This window comes from Protomyctophum bolini (genome assembly GCF_963924005.1).
Source record: "Protomyctophum bolini genome assembly, chromosome: 1".
Lineage (NCBI taxonomy): Eukaryota > Metazoa > Chordata > Actinopteri > Myctophiformes > Myctophidae > Protomyctophum > Protomyctophum bolini.
The window spans coordinates 9,648,910-9,672,453 of record NC_137862.1 but is presented as its reverse complement, the minus strand read 5'-3'; the positions used below and the strand labels follow the sequence as shown (position 1 = coordinate 9,672,453).

General features: G+C 41.4%; 1 protein-coding gene across 1 annotated transcript in view; it reads left to right on the top strand.

Moving 5' to 3' along the window:
* map2k5 (mitogen-activated protein kinase kinase 5) overlaps window positions 1-23,544 on the top strand; it is a 59,677-nt gene that overhangs the window by 13,221 nt on the left and 22,912 nt on the right. Inside the window, exons 9-17 of the mRNA XM_080788312.1 lie at window positions 7,983-8,019; window positions 15,241-15,309; window positions 16,763-16,844; window positions 17,708-17,769; window positions 19,033-19,081; window positions 19,211-19,284; window positions 20,325-20,375; window positions 20,691-20,762; window positions 23,226-23,255. Of these exons, the coding sequence (XP_080644438.1) occupies window positions 7,983-8,019; window positions 15,241-15,309; window positions 16,763-16,844; window positions 17,708-17,769; window positions 19,033-19,081; window positions 19,211-19,284; window positions 20,325-20,375; window positions 20,691-20,762; window positions 23,226-23,255 (526 nt within the window). The remainder of the gene's footprint in view (window positions 1-7,982; window positions 8,020-15,240; window positions 15,310-16,762; window positions 16,845-17,707; window positions 17,770-19,032; window positions 19,082-19,210; window positions 19,285-20,324; window positions 20,376-20,690; window positions 20,763-23,225; window positions 23,256-23,544) is intronic.

Below are 23,544 nucleotides of genomic sequence, written 5' to 3'. Positions count from 1 at the left end.
TTATTATGGCATAAATAAATACATTTGTTAAATTAGTAGTAGTTAACTGTAGTTCTTGCACTTTCCAGAAGCAAACACTGTTTAAAAAATACAATTCACTGAAACTAGAAATATGCAATTCTGGAAAAATTGCAAAGTGTGGTTGCCTCGATCGCTGATATAGGCCCCTCCCACAAATTTTGCTAGCCAATTATAATGTCACGTCACCCCTGTGATCATGTGTAAGGAGGATTTATCCCCCAAAATCATGTTTTCGCAACAAACGGTTAAATGTTTTGCATTTCCCGCACCCCCATGGATGTAAATGGAATTGCTTTTGGCTCTGTGTTGATGCCATCATTCACGATATGTTATTCAAATTTGGGGTGTATTGGACGTTTCGGTCATGATTTGTGGCATTTTTTGTAAATAGGTCCCTCCTACTAACTTCGGGAGCCGATTACGGCCGAAGGATATGCACTATCAAAATTATCCCTGTGGTTTTTAATCGGATAGGTCCAGAGATCATTTGTACCGATTTTTGTCAGATTTGGACAAACTCTGTAGCAGGTTGGCAGAGGTAGTGTCCAGGATAATTAGATAATTGACACTGGGTGAAAAAAACGGGTTACAAAAATTGTAGGATAAAACATTTAAAATAAAATACGTTAGATGCTCAATTTCAACACTATTTATACCCACCACTTTGACGATTTATTTAATTTCATAGTCAACATTTATTCGTGGTTATGCGTTTATACTTCTATTACGGCAACAAAATACGCGGCGTTTGTGCTAAACGAGTACAACCTGATCTTCCCTCCGCTCCTATCCCTCTGGCATATTATAGGATGTAGATGATCAACTTATATTTTAACTGTAACTACCAACTTCATTGCACCTTTGCTTCATAGAATTCGAAGCTACAAACGGAGTCGGATAATTAATATAATCTAATAATTAAAATATAAGCTAAAAAGGAGTGAGAGAGAGGAGTCTGTGCGCCAGTTGATCAATCGCAGTTGCGATTGTTTGTTTGGACGGAAAATTGAAACTTGCTAAAATGGGTCTTCAAATATACTTTGGCATCTCAGAGCGATCCACACCAGTAAAGTCTATGTTTGTTAAACACTTTGTTAGAATGGATTGAGCAGCACTGTTTGTCCAGGAGCTCATTGATATTTCAGTTCTGACCAATTAGGAACTGTCTGGTACCAAATTGGCATTGGTTCTTGTTACCCATCCATACCTTTTTTAGAGTGGCTCTGATCAGGACGTTTGCCAGGCATGTGCAGTGATTGTATTAACATAATAACAATAACAATACTCCCTGTCTCCTGAGTGCAATAGAAGAGTAGATCTGATAAAGTTTGATGTTGAAGTGGTGACCTTTCACTTTTAGCATGGCTCCACTGTGCAGGCATGGTGGAGTGTTCTCTTCCCCCCCCCCCCCCCCTGGGTCCATATATCTCCTGTGGTTTGTTGTTGACAATCCATCAGGCCCAGTTTGTCTCCAGGCCTTTTATTTATTTCTTTATTCTGATCTGAAGGTTGCCAACATATGTGATATCGATTTAGGGCCGTAAGGTATGAGAACAATTGGCTTAATCGGTGTACAGTACCACACATTACCTGTTGCAATAGATAGAAGACGGATTCCCTCGTCTCTAGCTAGACTGATGTATTGCTGCCCTGCTAATGTTATGACAAGGGTGGCATTTGGGTTGCTGCTTTTTATCCCCCTATTCCCCACCCAATGTTGTCCCCCCTCCATCAATTCACTACTATTGAACGGTTTTATTGAGATTGAAGTATTGATCACTGCTCAGTCCTAACCTTGACTTGACGGAGTGGTATGTCGGTCTGTCTGCTTTTGCAGGAGCCCCAGTAAATTCCCTCTCCAGCAAATCCACTTTTATTCTTGTGAAAGGGCACTCTTTTTCTGTTTTCCCCCCTCTTCTTTCTTTTTCATTTACAGCTTTTTACTGTTTCATCAGGACGAGGTGGTTTCATTAACAGCCCCACCTCTCATACTAGTTGGAGAAAGTGATTGCCGATCAGATAGGCACTAGAAATTGTTCCACTGCACTGGGGAAGGCCAATATTGCAAGACCAACAACTTCTCAGTCAATTGAGCTCAGCAGAAAATCCATACGCTTTGGCTTTGAATTTTTTATGGTTGGGAGAAGAGGGTAAGAAAACTTGCTGAAATGGCTTTGAATCTTTTATGGTTGGGAGAAGAGGGTAAGAAAACTTGCTGAAATGTGTTTTTCTTTCTTTTGTCATACTGTGTGTGTGTGTGTGTGTGTGTGTGTGTGTGTGTGTGTGTGATAAATATTGTTGCTGTATCTAAACAGTATGTTGTTGCTGTCGGTTGGTTGAAAACCTTGCCTCCAATGTAATTATTATTACATTTTCACAACCGTCATCAGGATTTTCCAAACGGCGGTGAAAAGTTGAATGCAAATACCAAGGATTCGTCAGGGACGTGTCACTGACTGCAGTGGTGTATAAACTGCTTCGAGTCTGTGTTACGAAACAAGTATTACGAAATACTTGTTGGAAGTAACAAGTAATTGGACAGTGACATCACTGTCGAATCATTGGTATTTTTACCGTTACCGTGTATTCAGAGCTGCGGAACAACAACAACAGCTGCAGCCCATTTTGTAAATGCTCGCGCTAATGAAACAAAACACTACACAGGACGGGATTATTTATTTCATGTCAAAACATATTTAAGTAATGCGTCAATCTGCATGTTTAACTAAAGTTTTCCACATTCCAAAGTCATTTCTGAATGAAAAAGACATGGGCCTAACCCTTATTTTAAATCATACTATCCGTGTTAATATAACGGCATTTAGGTCACGATGGTATCGCAGCGGGTAGGCTACTTGGGCCAGTCAACGGTCTTCCCCGTGGGTTATGTTTCGGGTGCTGATGCGCAAGCCCCCCTAATTATATTATTATTATATTATTAATAAATACCGTAGTTTTAAACAACGCTTTGAATCTTGTGAGTTTAATGATCAGCAGATGCATTTAAAAGTTTATGGTTGGCTAAAATTCATCCATAATACAGCCATAAATTGTGTAATAAACCATTTAAGACCCCCTGGTCCATCCGCCCACCCTGGAGCACCCCCAGGGCCCCAGTCCCTGGCTGGGGCCCTGGAGCACCCCCAGGGCCCCAGTCCCTGGCTGGGGCCCTGGAGCACCCCCAGGGCCCCAGTCCCTGGCTGGGGCCCTGGAGCACCCCCAGGGCCCCAGTCCCTGGCTGGCTACTATTTCCATCCAGCTGGACATTGTATACACTTGTGAATACAATGCCTACTAAATAATACCCAGAGAGGACAGACCTCCAGACCCCTCTAGTGGGTCTGTCTTTTCCCTGTTCACGCATGTTTCTCACCTTTTTACACCCCTAACCAGTATGTACAGTAACATGCATCATGGGAAGAGGCATTGGTCATTTTCTTTGTTTTGTGGCAAAAAGAAAATATGTTAACCTTTTCGTCCCTGCAAAACATACAAAAATGGAAAAGAAGAGGTGCTGGAGCCACAAAGGGAACATGAGAAAAAAATTCCCTGCAAAACATAAAGTGGACTGGTATAGCGGAGCAATTGAGGTCAATTTGAAAGATTTGAGGAGGAGGTACTTTCCTGGCCTACTGGCTGCATGGACGAAAAGTTTACTGCTGATCGGACCTAGGGGTTTCCGAGATTAGAAACACGGACGGGAAAAATAAAAATCTTCGTCCCAGCCTCTGGCCCTGGTGCAGATAATGACAGTAAACGTGTCAAATTGAGGCCTGAGAAGGTGACAATAGATGAAGACTATTTGGAGTCATACTTATTGCAGAAGAAGCTGGTCTAGATTTTAACATTTGAACCGGCAGGATTTAGAGTTAAGCTTGCATAAGTGCATTGGTCTGCTTGGTGCAACATAGCCTTACTTTCACTCAAATTAAAGTATATACTTGTTATACATGTTTAAATTACAGAGGAGCTGCTCCTCATGGTATGCATTTATATGTGGTAAACATTACTTTTGCACACAGATAATTGGACTTCGGTGAAACGTGTTCTTGGAAGTTATTCCCTGCAGGCAGTATGGCTTATAGGCCATGTGTTTGTACAGCTATACTGCATATGTATGAAAACAGAAATGTCGGAAATGGGGACATGTCGATTGCTAGCCTCCCGGCAATATTTTCCCTGTGTCCTACATCACCTCTAGTCTAAATAGTTTTTGGTTAATGTAAAACACAAGGCACTTTGACCATCAAACATGCACAGGAGGGTTTTTTTACACACTTCGTTCCCATGGGTATTACTCTTAAATTGCTTTCTTAAAAAAAAAAGTAATTCAGTCAGCTCCTCTGTTGGGCTTTCTGTCCTGTTCCAGTGTTATGTGTCAGAGTATGAAGAGTTGATAACCCAATGACACACATACAGTATGCACACAAATGCATAGCTTTTGGAACTTGTGTGAACACACACACACGCACGCTCGCGCACGCCACACACGTGTCTCCCCTTCTCACTTAAATACAAATACTGCAATTGCAAGGACACAATGGTTTGCTATCCACTCTCATTTACAGCCGGCAGTGAAATCCTTCACTATTGCCTAATGTGAAGTGAATGTAACCCGCCCCCTCTATCAAAACCGTTTCTCTGTCGTCTCCGGCTTCTCCCCCTTTGGTCCAGCTTATACGAGGCTTAACCAGTGCCGAATAGCACCATTGAAGGCTCCACACCTTTTAACCTCTTAGTCCATTTATGACCTAGAGCCATTTATACTCAATTGGATGTTACCAACACCTCAGCTCTCCATAGCCATATGCTGACCTGGCCATCTATCAATGTCGGCCTTTGTTTTTTTTATTACACACTCTCTGCGGTCCATCCTGTCCTCCACCATTCTGACTGACTCCATGGCTTATAAATGTAGTAACAAGGACACGGAGGCCATTTGGTGCCTGATGGATCCAGCAGTGCAATTAGAACAAGTCCATTTACATGGCAGTGGCTATGCAGTGACATCCACTTAAACACCCATGGCTTTTTCCTTCCGTATCTCGGGCCATTTTCTCCATTGATTTTTTTCCCTCCACCCCACCTCATTGATTATGCTGTATACTGCAAAGCCTAAACACGTTGGTTGTATAATTGGTTAATGAGCTCTGCGTGTTTGTGAAATACTTAACATTTATTTAAGTTTAAGTTATTTAGACGCCAATCGCTCAACATTGTGTATATAAAGTCTGTTACGCGTACAGTACATCCCCTTGCTTGCCTGTCCCTCTCACTCTGTGCCTTTTACCCTCCATTCATTCACCTTTGTCTCTTATCTCAAACTGATGTGCTGTAAGGTAAAACTTGAAGCAATTATTGTTTTATTATACATTCTTATTTGTTATTAAGTTACCTTGCTATTGTTTACTATGGTGACAGTAGAGACTTGACTTTTATCACGAAAGAGAGTTAATTTAAAATGGCCAAAACAAGCAAGCCTGCTAATTTTGTTAAATTTCTTAGACTAACCTCCCATGGATAATTTGGGTTTACCAGCCTGTTCCCATCCATGCAGTCTGGCCACCCACCGAGATCCAGGTTCTGCTTCTCGTTAAGGGTAGTTTTTCCTGCTCATGGGGGAATGGTCTCGACCTGCTCTTCAGTCTTCATGTCGTCATCATACAAAAACTAATAGAATACGGAATACGCACATCACTTTGTGAAGGTGCTGGGTTCAAAAGGCTGAAACTAATCAATATACAACATCGTGGCTACGAGTGTGCGGCCTTTTTCTCTTTTTTGCTGCTTCCAAAAGTGACATTAGAAAAAGAGAAAAGAACCTGCACACTAATCTGCTCCAAAAGTTCTACTTTATTGACGACGTATAGAGCCAAGGCTCTTGAGTTTGACCAGATGAAGAGCCGTGGCTCGAAACGTCGTCAATAACGTTGAACTTTTGGAGCAGATGAGTGTGCAGGTTCTTTTCTCTTTTTCTGATCATCATCATAACTTTTATTTCAACTCGATGTACAGTTGCGCAGTATATTGTAAATTGTCCTGAGATACGTTGATTTTGCAGTGTATATAACTCAGATGTATATCCTTGTAAACAACTGGGCTGTGTTTTAATGTAAACACATGCATCTGTATGCAATGCATGCATATCTGCGTGCGTCTGGCAGTTTGGAGACCTGGGATGGCGGCGGTCTCAGGTGAGAGTGTGAGGGAGAGCGAAAGCCACCCCGTGGCCTCCGTGGCCCTGTAAACCTACACCCCTCCAGCCCGGATCAAGGAGGCCAGGCTCTGCAACCCTCGGTCCCAACTTCAGAGTCATGGAGAGGAGAGAGGCCCTATGAATACTGCATGACGGAGCTTTTATTACAGCACAGGCTAGAGTGTAAATAAGATCCAGGCAATGGGGCACGTTTACTGGGGTCAGATAAGGGGGAAGTGGGGGGGAATAGCCATGTAACCTTGTCCCTCTCTCTCTGCCGCCGTCACGAGCCTGTCACTGTAACTCATACAGGAATGCTCAGCCCTGAGGTGGTCAAGGACAGTCTCGAGGTAACGCTTGGACAAAGCAACGGTCACCCCATATCTCAAGCCCCGTTGAGGGAAACTAACCAGTATTTAGGTCCTTTTATGTTTTCTAACTGCCCACACATTCATTTGTGAAATCATGTTCTGTTCTGTTGAGCTTCACTGAACACTAAGGTATACGTATTTTTAGAAGAATGAAAATATAATGTATGTGGATCTGTTTCCCCGTACAATTGAGCAGAATTTCCCTGTAGTGTTTAGTGTGAACTACAGTTTTCTCTGTTTGGCAGTCGTATTTCTTGGGCCAGCCTGCCTGCCTCCCACACAACCTGCTCAATCAGTATTTAACTAGTCAGTAGACAGTAGTATATTTCTGTATACCTCTGCACTCTTGTCTCAATTAACATCTTTGTCTCATCTTAATTAACAGGCAGCAGCCATGCTTAACTGACATTGATTATGGCTTAAAGGGAGAGTGAGACATCAAAACAGAAGTGCGTGTGTGTATGTGTGTGTGTGTGTCTGTGCTTTAAAAAAAGATACGGATGTGGTTTCATACTTTTTTACATAATGTATTAGAATAGCAAGCTAAATACTGCACATTACAATCATTATTTGCCAGAAAGACAATAATCTAGAACAACTACTGTACAGTGTATTTGAATGCGCTCGCTGGTGCATCATTACACAGCAGCCGCAATCAGGAGCAAGTGTGTGTTCTGTGAGTCGTTACCAGACATGACACTAAGAGGTGGCATTAATTAAAGGCCCAGGCCAGTTTAGAGGTGTCTGGACGAAGGAGCAACGTGATACTCCAATCTAAGACGCATTAATCACACCCTGCAACATTCGCTCTCGCGGAGGACCCACTGACAGGTGAGATGCCAGCCAGGTATCCCATTTACCCGACCCACTCGCGAGACGCAGAACCATCTTGCGTAACATGCTCGTCCCCCGTCGTCGCTATCAAGCGACAGCTGTTCGTCCACAGTCCTTCGTCCTTGAGGATTGAATGTTGAGACCTCCTGACGTCGTATTGTCATCGGTGCCGTAAACGAACCTGTGCGGTCTGTAACTAAAGCCGCCGTTTGGCATTAAGGAGTTTCATAATTAAATCATCATGGGGCCCGGGCTGTGGCTGCTGCTTTACCTGCAACCCTAAACCCTGTCTGGCTGGGAGCGAACTGGCCATCGGGTTGACTGAGACGGTGTTTTGACCTTTTGACCGTTGTCAGAAATTATGACGGCATTTTGTCATGCTCGTTACTTAGAACTCGACTGTACCTCAAACTTGCCACCCGGTCAACTCGCGTAATCTTTGTTCATTCATTACCCATCTGTTGAATACATTTTCTTTCTCCCTTTTTTATTTATTTGAATACAATCATTGAAGGCCCTTCTTCTATAATTTGTGTATTCTTTTTTTTCTCTCCTTGCAGAGCATACCATCTTGGTAAGCGAGTTTTAGCAGTCAAGGTAAGAAGAAGGCCATTGTATCTGTATTTTTTTTTATTGTACACTACTAAGTTGTACTAACTAAACCAGGGGTATTCAATGAGATTAGGCCGGGGGCCACAACTGTAGAATGATTATGTGCGCACGAAAATGTGTGGGTTCTCATCTCAAATGCATTTTGTGCTACTACACGAAGATTTATGTATATCACTCATTCTTGAGATGAGGGACAAAAGTGGAAAAAACATGTCCCACACATAAGAGCCTTATTTTATGTAAAAAATAAATTAATTCATAAAAATAAAAGCACTTGCAAAGTTAAGTGTAATACAGTTGTGTATTATTATGCCCTTAATTTCATTATAATTGTTTTCATATTCCATCTGAATTAGTTAAAAGCAGGCCCTGTACCCAAAAAGGCCTGTATTTAGCCTGTCCCCAGCAAGTGGCCACAATTTCAAACTGCCAAAAAAGTGTCTAATACTGTCACAATCACATAAATATACATACTAAATTAAAGTAGATTGTCAACAACATAGCAAATAATATACACAGTTAATTTTAATTTATATTTTCTATTAAATATCTCATATCAAATGTTCGTCCCACGTCTCCGTCAACTCCGTCAGGTTTTTTTAAAAGTCTTAAATTAATCAGAAAATATTGTCGACAGATTTAGCCTGAAGACTCCTTTTCCAAGTCCCATTTATATTTGTTGCAACAGTGGAGTACCTGGTCTGACAAGCATTCAATTGTTTGATATTTTAAACAAACAATGTTGATAACAATGTGGTCACAGCTTTTACATGTCAACTCCGTCTGCACATTTTTATGATCTTTGTTAAGAATTCCAAAATAATGTTTATTATTTTAGTTTAGGGGTTAGGTTTAGCTAACAAAATTAAGCAAAAACAAAATGGCTACATTGTACTAAAGAGGGTTAAGATGAAAACAAATGCCATTTTGTCAACTCCGTCAGACGTCAACTCTGTCAGATTTTGTGTCTGACGGAGTTGACGTGTATCTGACGGAGTTGACAAAAGTGTTCCTAAAACAATAAAATTATTGTTTTTGAATAATGGGCAGTATTCTAATTTGGCACACAGTTAGAGCATGCCTTAAGGAACATTTTTGGCTATGGGGCCATCACAGATTTGTCTCGTGGTGACCATGGCAGCCATATTACAAAAGAGCCGCCACCTGATGTTATTTTACAATAACTCAAGTTCTACACCACCTAGGATCTTGATTCTGGTGACTAAGACCTCATTTTCAAGGATGAGGGATACAGTGGTACAATTTAGACTTTCCCTGTGACCATGGCAGCCATTTTTCAAAATGGCCGCCACCTGCTGTTATTTTACAATAACTCAAGTTCTACACCACCTAGGATCTTGATTCTGGTGACTAATCATACATTTTCAAGGATGTGGGGTACATTGGTAATATTTAGATTTGTCCTGTGACCATAGCAGCCATTTTTTTTTCAAAATGGCCGCCACCTGCTGTTATTTTACAATAACTCAAGTTTTAGACCACCTAGGATCTTGATTTTGGCGACTAATCATACATTTTAAAAGATGAGAAATACAGTGGTACTATTTAGATTTGTCCTGTGACCATGGCAGCCATTGTTTTTCAAAATGACCACCAACCTGCTGTTATTTTACCAATAACTCAAGTTTTAGACCACCAAGGATCTTGATTCTGGCGACTAATCATTACATTTTCAAGGATGAACTTTCTCTGGGAGAGGTAAGGGCTTATTTCAGGTGCAGGTTGAGTTTCTACTGACAGGACATTAAAAGGAGGTGGGCTTTCTGGCCTTTGACTTGCCCCTTTCAGGTACAGATGCACAGTTTGACTTCACTGGCCACTGCAGGGAACTGTGGGGGAGAAACTTTGGTCTCTTGACACCCCGATTAGGTTCAGGGTTTTTTTGGTGGAGACTTGCCTTTCATGACATCTTTGCTGCAGCAGTTGATCTCCTTACTGCCAGTGGTGGCACACTCTGGGTCTCTGGGGCATTGTATCTTGGTGGCCTCCTGCCAGTGTTTCTCCATCCTTCTCCTGAGCTCTGTGTTCTGGGGCTCTGTTATAGTCAACTTACATTGTCTTGGCTGGAGATTGCTTTCCTGCAGGGTCCAGCCCAGTCTAGTGCAGATGGCTGCTGGCCCACCTGGAGGCCCCAACCTCACTTGTTCGGTTGGTGTGATTAGGTGGGGTGGTCTTCCCCAATCAGGATGAGGGGTTTGACCCTTTCAAACGGCAGTCTGGCCAAGTGTCTGTATTTAGTTGTGAGTTTAGATACAGGATACGATTGCTCACCCAGCCCCAGGTGACATGAGGTGAAGGCTCCTTTGATTTGGTAACATTGCTTTGGTTGACATGCTGGGGACACAGAGAAAGACACTGATGCCTTCAGTGTCTGCACATCCTGCCTGATGGTCCTGAAGCCAAATCTTCTGTCTTCAGTCTTTCGCTCACTGTTCACTGCTCACTGTTCACCTCACCGAATTTAGCCCCGAATTTAGCCCAAGGAGTTTGACCCCTAGTTTGGCCATAGACCCCCTAGTTTGGCCATAGCCACTTGCCCAAATGTGCCGACATGTGCTGACCTCATCACATCTGTGATGATGGCTATGGCCGTTTTTAGCCAACGTAGTGTTTTTTGTGCAAAACTAATGCTTGGAATGGATCCAGAATCATGAAAAGCCCCTAGTTTGACATGCCACATGCTACTTAAAGCATAATGAAATTTAGAACATTTAGCCTTATATTGGTTGTTGATGGTACCCAACTTTCAGCAGCTGTCAAACATGCCCCTAGGGTGGTCAAATAGAAACCAATGTGGGATATGTTAGTAGACACCTTTACAAACATTGGTGAAGAAAATTCTTGGTAAGAAATGTATTCACAGATTTTATATTATTCTGATAATATTCCCTGAGTAAATTGGTAAAATAATCCACCATTTTTGAAAATGTCTACCATCCATGGTCACAGGATAAATCTAAATAGTACAACTGTATTCCTCACCCTTGAAAATGTATGATTAGTCACCAGAATCAAGATCCTAGGTGGTGTAGAACTTGAGTTATTGGGAAATAACAGAAAGTTGGCGGCCATTTTGAAAAATGTCTACCATGGTCACAGGACAAATCTAAATAGTACCAATGTATCCCACATCCTTGAAAATGTATGATTAGTCACCAGAATCAAGATCCTATGTGGTGTAGAACTTGAGTTATTGGGAAATAACAGAAAGTTGGCGGCCATTTTGAAAAATGGCTGCCATGTTCACAGGGCAAATCTAAATAGTACCACTGTATTCCTCATCCTTGAAAATGTGGGATTAGTCACCAGAATCAAGATCCTAGGTGGTCTAGAACCTAAATCAGTTAAACTTGTCAACTCCGTCAGATGTTCGTCAACTCCGTCAGACGTTCGTCCCGTGATGTTTTTGTTAATTTCCAAAGAAATAGAAAATTCGCTGTCAAATCTTTTGTGCTTATGTATTGAAACACCAACTGAAATGATACGTAATGATGATTTATTTATTTTTTTACATGGTTTTCATGTTATAATATTGAAAATAAAGGTTGAAATGACGAATTGAGAAATTGGATATTTCATAATAGTGTGATATTGGAACAAAATAATATTAAAAGATTTGTATTACTTAACTTGATTACTGAAAGCCATTATAAGATAACTGAGGACTTTATATTATTGTTGAAATGATAAAATTCAATTAAAAGGGATTTTAGTGTGTCTGACGGAGTTGACATGAATCAGGTATTAAGTGCATAAATGTCCCATTTTAGAAAGAAATGTTATGCGAAAAACCTGTTCCTTCTCAAGATTGGTAGTTGAGACCTGTGTCTACAAATACATCTATTTGATTTGAATGTATCTTAAAAAAAAAAAAAATCCAGTTTGAAAAAAGTTTTGTCCCTTATCTCAAGAATGGGTGATATATTTCTGCACAGTAATGAGCAGGATAATATGTTTATACAGGTATATGCTACCTTAGAATATATGTAGATCTATTTCACAGTGCATAAACATAATTGCCTTGACCATAACGACCGTCAACGAGCACACACACACACACACACACACACACACACACACACACACACACACACACACACCTGTCCTCTGCAGTGCTCTAGTCTAAATAAAAACGTTTGGGTTTCCGAGGCTCAGTCTAAAGTGACTGAAGTCCCCCTTAAAGTATTACTGTCATTATGGTAATCGCACACACCATACCTGTAACTTTCATTAGCCCTTTTATTATTCCCATAATTAAAAAAAAATATATACAACAATCTTCCTGGGGCCACAAGGGGGTGCTCCACAGGCCACATTTGGCCCGTAGCCGCCATTTGAATACCACTGAACTTAACCCTCAACTTTTTCATGACATCTTGTCTGCAAAATGAATTCCATTCTTTGGTGACACCTCGTGAGCAAATTCACGTTACTGTTTTATATTTTATCTGTTTTTTTGTTTGCTGTCTTTTATTCCTTCTTGCACTGTCGCCATGAATGGAAAGACATTTTCAAAATGTCCTTGAACTTTGAGACTACTGTACAGTACACCAGCTATTGGGTGATTAGCCTTAGTGATTAGTTCCAATTCATTCCATAGCTGTTTGATATGGTCAAGTTTGAGCTCTGTGCAAGTCAGTAAAGGTCTTCCTCATTCAACGTTCATTCTGTGACGAGAAGTGGCCTTCAGCAAACTGTTACAACAGAATTGGAAGTACGCAGTTCATGTACAGTACACATGTCATTGTAGCTGTCTCTATTCACCAAAATATGTCAGAAATACTCTGAAACACATTGCATGTGTTGTCGCTCATGCTGCCTGCTACCATGATGGGTGCATGCACTCACACACAAGTGGGACAACCTATGAAAGAGGACCAATTGAATCAGACAAGACTTACTTACTACAAGACTGATAGGCAGGCCACACTGGAGAACCGATTCATTGAATCAGACTTTGAATGACAGACCGATAGGCATGCTACACTGATCGATATCGAATGAACCCCTTACTCAAGGGGAGACTAACTGGTGGTCTGTGTGCCAGAGGTGGCTGAATCGTTTTTATTGTGAAAAAAAACCCCCTGAATGTGTCTCATTGACGCACGCACTTACACACATTCACACAGAGAAGTGAAACGCCTACGTTTATATGGGCCTTGTGTTGCGGGTGCTTGTAATCACCTCATCTACACAGGCAAGTAGCGAGCGTTCCGACGGCGATATTGTGCAGAAAAACTGTCCTGATATGGAGTGTCGGCCATTGCGTTACGACGTTGCCTGAACCAATCAAATAACCAATAAATAGTGGTGTCTAGATCTCAACCAATAAAAGTGTTTGCGGCCAGGAAACCTCGCTCAAATAGAGACTCTGCGATCGAATATAGGAGGTTTGGACGACGTCGCTGCATGCTTGCGGTACATCAGTCTAATTGAAAAACATGTATTCTAATATACATGTTTCTACATACTGTACACTGCCAGCTCGCATCGCTGGCAGTGTATCGGGACCCGATTGTGGGTCGCAGACAGATTTTTGTGAGTAATATGTATCCCCCTATTTTGTTTCTTTCTATATTTTTCTTTTTTTCCTCAATTTATTTTCCCAAAATAATTTCATGAATAAAATTAAACCAATTGAAATAAATTCTATGACTTCAAAAGGAAGCATACCAGTAGTGTGGAGATGAGTTGTCAGTTTTAGTTCTCAAACTGTGGACATCTGTGAATTATGTTTGAGTGAATGAAACGCAATATAATGTATTCATCTCATAAGCATTTATGAATACAGTGAATGAAAAAATATAAGTTACTATTATGATTTCTGGAATGAGACGTGGTTGGGTTCTAACTGGTGCAGTACCCGTTATGTTATCAGGTTACATGGATGACATTGGAGGTCAGTCTGTGACATCGGCCATTTATTACTATGATTATGAAGTTAGTTAGCCCATTGTTGGCGTGCTTGGAGGCCCCTCTATGACGACTTTCATTTGGTATATTGCGAGACATATACACATGCTTGGATACAAAGAAACTTGACAGTTTCACAATTTTTTACCTTTTTTTTTAATTAGTTATTTAATCCATTAGATCATAGCGCCCAGCGATTCATAGCAGCGGAGCACATTTATCGACAGACCGGATGTTATCCTGGATGTGGCTGAAGTAGCTAGATGTAGCCAAAACACACTCGAGGCGATCGGCAACAACGCGACTAGGGACGGGACCGCGGTGGGCCGTCTAACACATAACCTTTTCTTAGAATTGGACGGAATTATTTTAGATCAAGAGTTATTCACGTTTTAAGATTTTCCATCTCGTCGGCTAAAATGGGGGGAACATTTTCGTTGACGTCCCACCACAAAATAACACAAGAGTGTTGCGCAACAGGTGCTCCCAGCCTGTGGAGCGATGCGATCGGTTTTGATACCAATAATCTCCGTCATTTTGATCAATCTCCGTCTTGAGCGCTGGGCGTCACTAATCGATAGGGCGGAGAACTCTGTCATGTGCGCTCAGGGTGTTGTGAAATCCACAAATGTTTCACTAATTAGTCAAATTAAACGTTGTGGCCTTGGTTTTAAAACCATTGGATTATCACCCTGGAAAGCACCCCCTTGGACAGGACATACGCTTAAAAAAACAACTGGTGGGTCATGTTGGGCATCACAGTACATTTCGTATTTGTTACATTTCTATTATTAACTTTCATTGTGTCACGGGTCATACAGTTCCAGGAGAGTAAGGGAACCCTCTTTGAGTAGTTTCAGTTTTTCTCAGTCCGTCCGTTCCCAGTTACAGGGTTCATGATATATTATCATATACTGTAAATATATTATTTATGTTGCTTAAATTAAATTAAATTAAATTAAATCAATCTTCTCGTCCAATGTACAAGATAATGAAAAACAACGACGGGGGGTGAAAAAGAAAACGAAGAGAATAATAAAAGATAAATAAAAAATAAAATAAAATACGAAACAAAACGAAGGATGAACAAAAACATGAGCACAACAGATACAATGATGACATCATTAATGACAGAGAAATGACAGTGTTCACATCTTAGTCATTCATACAGAGATCCTTTACAAAATGTCTACTCCCATGTACAGTATAATATCCATGTCAAGGACATACGCTTTATTGATTTTTACCAACAATTTGAAAATGTAATTTCAGGTTATTCCTTTGGACATCACAGTGGAGTTGCAGAAACAGATCATGTCCGAGTTAGATATTCTCTACAAGGTTAGTGTGGACTGATCTAACCTGTTGTACTTTTTTAACTATTGCTTTTTCTCAGAACAGAAGTGAAGTTTCATTAGAGGTACAGTACATTTTGCACACACAGACGGAGTGCCTTCGGCTGGTGGAGACAATAAAACAGTCCTCTGTGAGACAGAGCCATTAGATACCTTAAACAAAGAGCATTCAAACATATCGAACATTCTTGAATAATAGTCTTCTGACCTTTAAATTGTACCCAAGTCTGTTGGACATGTTGAGGGTTTTTTACCCACAGGCCACCTAGATACATTCTTAAATAGTTGGCCTTGTGGTTAGAGTGTCCGCCCTGAAACTAGGAGGTCGGGGTTCGATCCCCGGCCGGGTCATACCAAAGACTGTAAAAATGGGACCCAATGCCTCCCTGCTTGGCACTCCGCATCAATGTGTTGATCAAATCAACAAATCAACTAATCAAATGATTCCTGAGTGCGGCACGGCTGCAGCTCACCGCTCCAAGAGATGGGTCAAATGTGGAGAACAGATTTCACTGCGTTAACATGTGTTACAAATCGTACAACTTTGACTTTGACTGAGTTTATTTCTATTTCATTTGTGACATACATCTTGCATAATATAGATTCATATTTTGTTTCGAACCTTTAAAGTATAGAAACCTTCAAAGTATAGAAATAAGTATGGAAACTATATATATTCCACTTAAACTGTGCAAAGTCACAATTTTAATACCAGAATGAGGAGTTCCCAGATGAGATCTATAATACATTTAATCATATTTTTTTTAACTTAAATTAACAATTTGGATGCTGCCAGCATCTTTCAAAATATAAGCGCTAGAGTGCCAGCATCTTTCAAAATATAAGCTCTAGAGTGCCAGCAGATATGTCAGATTTTACTCTGAAAAGCCCCGCCTTCCGTTCCCCCCCAAACCCGGGAGACAGAATCTTCCATTCTTACCTCGGTGCTGGTCACGCTAAAGTCTCTCTAGAAGCTTTAATATTCCAAACGAGAGGCATGCTGAAGTCAGAAATGAAGACAGAACATTGCCCATCTGGTCAAAACTATGGAGAGTTCCCTAGATTAGGAGATACGAGCCATTCTTTCTGAGCCGTAAACAAGGTAGTGAACGGCAGCGTGCATGTGCAAAACAGCAAATGCAGTGAGTACGGTGCAGAAGGAGAGGCAAAAAAAAGGCCAAAATTGTGTTAAAAGTGTATTAAACGCTCTGTCTTGACGTCATGTTGTTGGGTGGAGGGATCGCTTATATTGCAGACACCTGTCCCCTGCAAGTAACTTATCGGTGTGGCATTGAGAGTGCGGTCCACTGTGTTCTCTCCATAGAGATGTTTAAGGCCTTGGTAATAAATGATCAAGTAAAACCCAGGAAATGTTTACTCGGACTTGACATTTTACATTATAAACAATAACATGCTGTCTTCCCTGTTTCCTCCTCCAGTGTGATTCTCCCTACATCATCACTTTCTACAGTGCCTTTTTTGTGGAGAACAGGATAAACATATGCACAGAGTTTATGGACGGTGAGTCTGGCTTTGAATAAGGCCTGTGGCTTTTACAGGGTATTTACTGTACTCATTCTGTAGCTAGTCTAAGCTTAGTAGAAAGGGCCTCAGGGAACGCGACTCCGTCCCTCCACCAGGTATCCTTTTCCACTTCTACAGAGCGAGTAGAATGCCTTATTGCTGTCCACTGGTTAGCATGTCTGTGTGCTAAGAGCTACAAGTGCATGATAAAGCTTGACTTTAATTTGTTTGTGTGTACTTATGATTTTATTTCAGTCTATGTGCACATGTACAGTATGTCTGTTTATCACTGCAGTGATTCCTCTGTTTCCCAGACGCACATTAGTCAACAATTATTGAAAGAGCAAACGCCAATTGATTGGCTGAGTGCTACTTTGTAAAAAATAATGCAGGCATCATGCTCATTGGATCCAAGGCTAACACACATACACGGACACAGACCGACAGGGGCAAAAACATAATATGTACCACCTGGTCTGACAGATAAATTCACAGGGCATTGTCTTCCAATACTGTAGATACAATAGATGGATGGATGGATGGATGGATATAGATACCTTTATTGATCCCGTGGGGGAATTTCAGTCGCTCAGAGGCAGCGTGTGAGCACTGTTACTGTAGATTTTTCCCCGAAATGGTATGCTAGTTTTCATGACAATTATACATTTTATATGGTATCAACATCATTCTGGGTACCCTGATATGCATAAACCCAGGTATTGTCTAATTATCTAATACAAGAATGTGGTTTGCAAATCATTTGGTCAAAACGGCTAGAACATGAGTGAGAGTTGTGTGAGTGATTTTTTTTTTAAATTTACTGCTTTTACTGGGCACGGCTTACCGGTTTCTTTGTGCAGGTGGTTCTCTGGATGTCTTCAGGAGAATCCCAGAGCATGTGCTCGGTAGGATCGCAGTAGCGGTAAGTTTATATAAAATACTTCCCTTTGTCCTCAATATGACTGGTTCATGTAGAAAGGAAAGGCACAGAGATGTAGCACTTGATCAGTTTTATGAATCGGTAGTAACTCGGCATGACCAGTAATTAAGTAACCATGTCTTTCATGTCCATCTGGCTCTTCTACAATAGTTTGCTGAACTGTATGTGTGAAACTTTCAATTAGCCGCCCATAGGAAGGAGATGGACGACGCACACACGACTCATTTAAAAACAGCATTTTAATGTCAAAGCCCTTGTAATTTGGATAAATGCGTCCCTCTTCTCAACCCTCATTACGCCAAGCCCCCACCTCTCTCCTTTGTCTCCCCTCTCCTTCAACTTTGTCCGTAATCATCAAACATTGACAGCTATTTAGTCAGCGTTAATTCTAGTTCACAGCTTTCCCTTCTTATCTACTGTCACAGTTGTTAATTATCACAGAAGGCAAAGAACCCAAGAGAGCCTGTGTGATGCTGCTCTCATCTGTGTCGTCGTGCTTCTACAGGCAGTACGGGTTCAGGGAGACGGGCTTTGAGTGAGAATTGCAGTCAAGAAGACGCCTTCTCTTCTTTCCTGTTTCGTGGGACAGAATTTTGTAGACTGGGGGTGTGGAACATAGCACACACTGACAGCAGTTATTTTTATATATTGGGGCTTTTCTGACCCTTTATTTGAAGTACAGTGGAGAGAGACAGGAAAAATACAGAGAAAAGAGACGGTCGAGTGACATGCAGCAAATGGCCTAGCTGGCCGGGAATCGAACGCACATTACTTACTAACATTGTGCTAACCATATAAGGAGTTCCTCCCTTTCCCCAGTTAATCCCTGGGGGTCGAAAAACCATAGGTTTTTGTTTTGGCTGGGTGGCCCAGCCTACATCCAATCAGGATAGAGAGGGGCCTTCCGCCAATCATGATCGAGCGGGGGCGGGCCTTGGTGTGTGTGCTGTTGGCCTGTCACGTGTGTCCCCACTGTAGTGCGTGCATGTGCACATCTTGTTACTGGGGCAGACCGGGGGGGGGGGGGGGGGGTTCCAAATCACCCAAATCACTGAATGCTCCTTTAATTCTTGTTTTTTTTTACAGTTTAGTAAAAACAATAGATGATTGCTTAAATGAAATGCTATTAAACCTTTGCAGTGTGATTAAATAGTTACATGATGTTGCTTTGGATCTTAGCACTTGCGGTGAAGTTCTTCTGATATGTTGAAATAAATAATATTGTTCCTCCCCCTGTGCCACAAGGTGGTCAACGGCTTGACTTATCTGTGGAGCCTGAAGATACTTCACAGAGGTGAGAGGGGGGGGGGGGGGGGGGGGACTATGAAGGCTCCAAGTTATTAAACAACAGCCAGAGAGAGTTGATAAAGCCCAGCTGCAGAGTGCTGACACAGCGCTCCTCTCAACCATTTTGTCTCCGTAGACGTCAAGCCCTCCAACATGCTGGTTAACACTCGAGGACAAGTCAAGCTCTGTGACTTTGGTGTCAGCACACAGGTATGTATTGGAAAGAGTATGACGGTGTCGTGCACTGAAAATGATAGATCTGCAAGCTCAAAGCACATGTGTCAAAAACAACAGATCTACAAGCTCAAAATGGGTTGCGTCACAATGCCTTGTGAGCTTGTAGAACTGCTATTTTCGAAACTTGACACCCCGCTGCGCATGAATCAGGCTTAAGAAGAATTTGTCTCTGTGACCGCTATCTGCTCTGTGCCATTTTGTGTGTCTGTGCACGACCGTGGCGTGTGGTGCACTATAGCTATACTTCTGTTTGTGTATTGCTAACCTGTCAGTCTGCGCGTTCATTTTCCACTCAGGATAACAGAGTGATCCCTCGGGACAGCCCCACGCATTAACGAAGCCGCTCGGACGCCATTGTTCCGCAGAGTCCCCAAATTTGACTGGCTAACATTATGGCTCGCACACCACGACGCCACAGCCTCATTGATATGTATGAATTGCTGACGGACAATAGCGTGTGTGTGTGTGTGTGTGTTCATCAGCAGAGACACTTTCCTCAAATGGTCAACTCTGAGAGCACTTCTACTTAACACCCTTTTTTTGGTTGAATGAATTGTGAAATTCATTCGTTTTCAGCCTCCATAGAAACTCGACTTGGTACCTACCAATCAATGTTAATTTTGTCGACTGAAACTATGATGAAACATCAAAAGGGGTTCCCGCCCAGAATGGGTTAAAAATGTCATAAGGGGACAGACAGTCATTATCCCAGTCCTATCATTGATGTGCCATCGCGCGTGCACACACACGCCTAAATGTCCCCTCGTCCAACCTCTCGGTCCCTTGTGTAAGCACCGAGAACAGCCCAAAAATAACACCCTGACATTTCAGTATAGTTTTGTGGAATGTAAGTTGCAGAAGGATGAAAGATAGGAGTTGCTATACTTAAAATAGGACAACGAGGTAGTGACTCTTAGAGGTTGTCTGACAATGTGTCTCTATGAGTTTAAACCCTCTACTTTCATGTACACTTAACTGTATAATATGACTTATCTTTGTTTTTATTTTTGCAGTTGGTGAATTCTATTGCCAAAACATACGTGGGAACTAATGTGTACATGGCGGTGAGTGAATTCTACTTTTATCGAATACACATTAACCCATTTTGGGGCGGGAACCTGTTTTGGTGTTAGCATTACGTTATGCTTTAGCTATTGAAAAATAGCAGATCTACAAGCTCATAGCGCGCCACCGAGTGGCGCGCTACGAGCTTGTAGGTCTGCTATTTTTGAAAAATCGAAGAACGACTGACATAGAAACATAGCTTTTTCAGAAAACTGTCTGGATGTAGAAGACATTTTTTTAATCTGATCTCAGGTAAAAAAATTACTTTCTATAATGAGTACTGTAGCTGAACTTTGTTTGCCTTTCCTGCACAGCCTGAAAGGATATCAGGAGAGCAGTACGGTATCCATGCAGATGTGTGGAGTGTGGGGATCTCATTCATGGAGGTACAGTAAACCACCACTGGATTGTTTTTAGAGAGAATTGAGCTGCGGAACATTTAAGGGGGAAAAAAAATGCGGCAATCCGTTCTATACCTGGGATTCAAACCCGGGTCCAAATGGCTACTTGGCCTGGGAAGATATTGTGTGATGAGCTTCGAGCACTACTACTACTTAGTCAGCAGTTTGTACAAATTAATGGATCCATTCTCTACTCTAAAAAAGGTGCACAGTACCTCAGTCTTGTGTAAAAATGGTCCAGGCCTACAGTATACTGAGGGATAAATAGAACTAGAACTGATGTAATGTAATAATAGGTACATTTAAAGCAATGTTTTAATTGTTCCCGTCATTTTGAGGGATATGTTAAGAAGGGGAACCCTGGAGGGTATTGCGAAAGACTATATAGGCTGGATAATGGATATTGTTGGTGCCTCTGTGCGTGGCTGTGCATTAGTGTCTCTGCCCGCCTCTCCCCAAGGCCTTGATACAGTGTGCTGCTGACAGGCCTACGCTTTCAAAATAACATTTTAATTTCACTATTACACTGATGCCAGGTCTCTTGCCCTCCCCATTGACACTATTGATTCTCCATCTGTTTTTGTGCACAGCTCTCCCCCTTCCCAGTTTGACACATTATTTAGACTTCCATCTCGGCTGCATTAAGTCAATACTGTTGAATATTATTACAATCCTTATAGTAATGAATGCAAAGGGAAGACAGCCACGTTGACAATGATCAGCATAATCTTTATTTTGGTATATAGAATTAATTTTCTCCCCATGCTAGCAAAAGACCCCTTTTTCCTCTTTACTCTAACCAGAACAGTATACATTAGTCTAAATGAAATGGCTTCAAGTCCTGTTTAATGTGGAATAATCCTCAGCCTTCTTAGTCTATTTATGTTCAATGCAAACATGCCACTTTGAGCATCTTCCGGTAAGCTGCCTTTGACCGAGATGAAAGATGGACTCCCCAAGTGAGTTGTCAAATGTCAGGGGATAGTTATCAAGAAAAAAGGGTAAAAGAAAGAAACCACCCTATTACTCACACCGCATCCATCTGCCCCACAGTCCTTTTGTTTATCCCACAGTTTTGTTCTCGGCAGGGGGTAGTTGTAGGGGGTTATTAACTAATAGCTGATGGTGGGTTTTTAGAAGTGGGCACTGAGCTTCTTTCAAAGCCTATAAGCCTCATATTCTGCTCGTTTCGTTAAATCTTGCAGCACTTAACTATCCATGCAAATACACGAATACGCGAAGATATCAAGAAGCTTGCAATCGAAAGGCTTTTATACTCCCAATTCACATACACAATATACTGTATGTAGTCTTAAGGGTGCATTCACACCAGGATGTTTTACTGCCATTAAAATGAATCCTGCTGCGTATTGTTGAAAAGTGTCCTTCGTTTGGGCAGGTGTGAAGGCTCATTCGAATTCTGGTTGCGGATCAAACAAACGCATTTTAATTCACAAAAAACAGGGGTTTCGCTTCGCTTCAAAGACACCAGAGGGCGGATTACCGCAGGTTTGACTGCAATTGCATTAAATATAGGGGATGAACCAAAGAATGTGTCATTGTGGGATGAAGAAAATGTTATTTGGCACATTATTACGCAGCGTAAAGATGTCCCGTGGACAGACGTGAAGAGATAGAATATTCGCATTTGCATAATGTTGCATTAAAGCAAAGAGTTTGCGCTCGCAGTAGGCTAGCCGCTATTTTACAAAACAAGTTAGTAAAGCTGTAGCGATTTGCTATTGTGTGCGTGTGCGCACACAACACACCCCCCTGCATCCACATTACCCTCACTTTACGTGCTAACTAGATTCGAAGTATAATTTTAACACTATAGATATTACTGTGTAGTTGTTGAATTGAACACATTGATAAAGTCCCTGCTGTGGTTGAAATAAGAGCAGCGTCAACGCTAAACGCACCAAATAAAAAATGCAACTTCACCCCCCAATCGCACTGAGTCGACAGAAGTACAGGTGTGAATGCACCCTAAGGGCCTGATCTTGTGCCACCCCTTACCCCTTATCCCTAAACTTATTATTTGCCATTTTTTTTACTATTTTGAAAAACATTTTAAAATAGTTCAAGTAGTCAATCTACATTGACACGTTGTGAGCTTGTAGATCGGCTATTTGAACTATTTTAAAATGGTAAAACATGGCAAATAAGTTTAGGGATAAGGGGTGGGGCAAGATATAGTCTACACACACTATACAAACATTTCCTTCACACGCATCAGGCCTACGGTAGCACTGGCTTATGGATCTCCAATGACTTTCCTGTTATTGTGATGCACTCTGCACTGTACACCTAAGGGGCCAGTAGCTTGCTTTGTAGAACACTAAATGTGGCTTTTGTACATTCAAGATTTGATGCTAAAATGTAGATGGCTGGGAATCAATACTCTGTAGGGTAGGACTTGACACTCATGCTTTTCTCTTTATACAGTTGGCACTGGGCACATTCCCCTATCCACAGGTGAGTGAGTACACTTCTGTGTCTTATATTATGTGCAATTCATTCAGCAGTCAGCAATGGACCTGTTCAGGTCTTTTAAGAAAAGTATTAAAACGTGTTTTCTCGAACATTTCCAGTACACGCCAAGAATAACCCAAGTTGTGGGTAATGTTTCTTAGAGATTTTACTAAATTATGGATCAATGTATTGTATTTGCATCTCACTTGAGTTGTATACGTAGTTGTGCTGGTAGAGTGTATTTTGATTTCATAAATATGGATTACTTCAGCTTTGCCATTTTCTTGTTTAT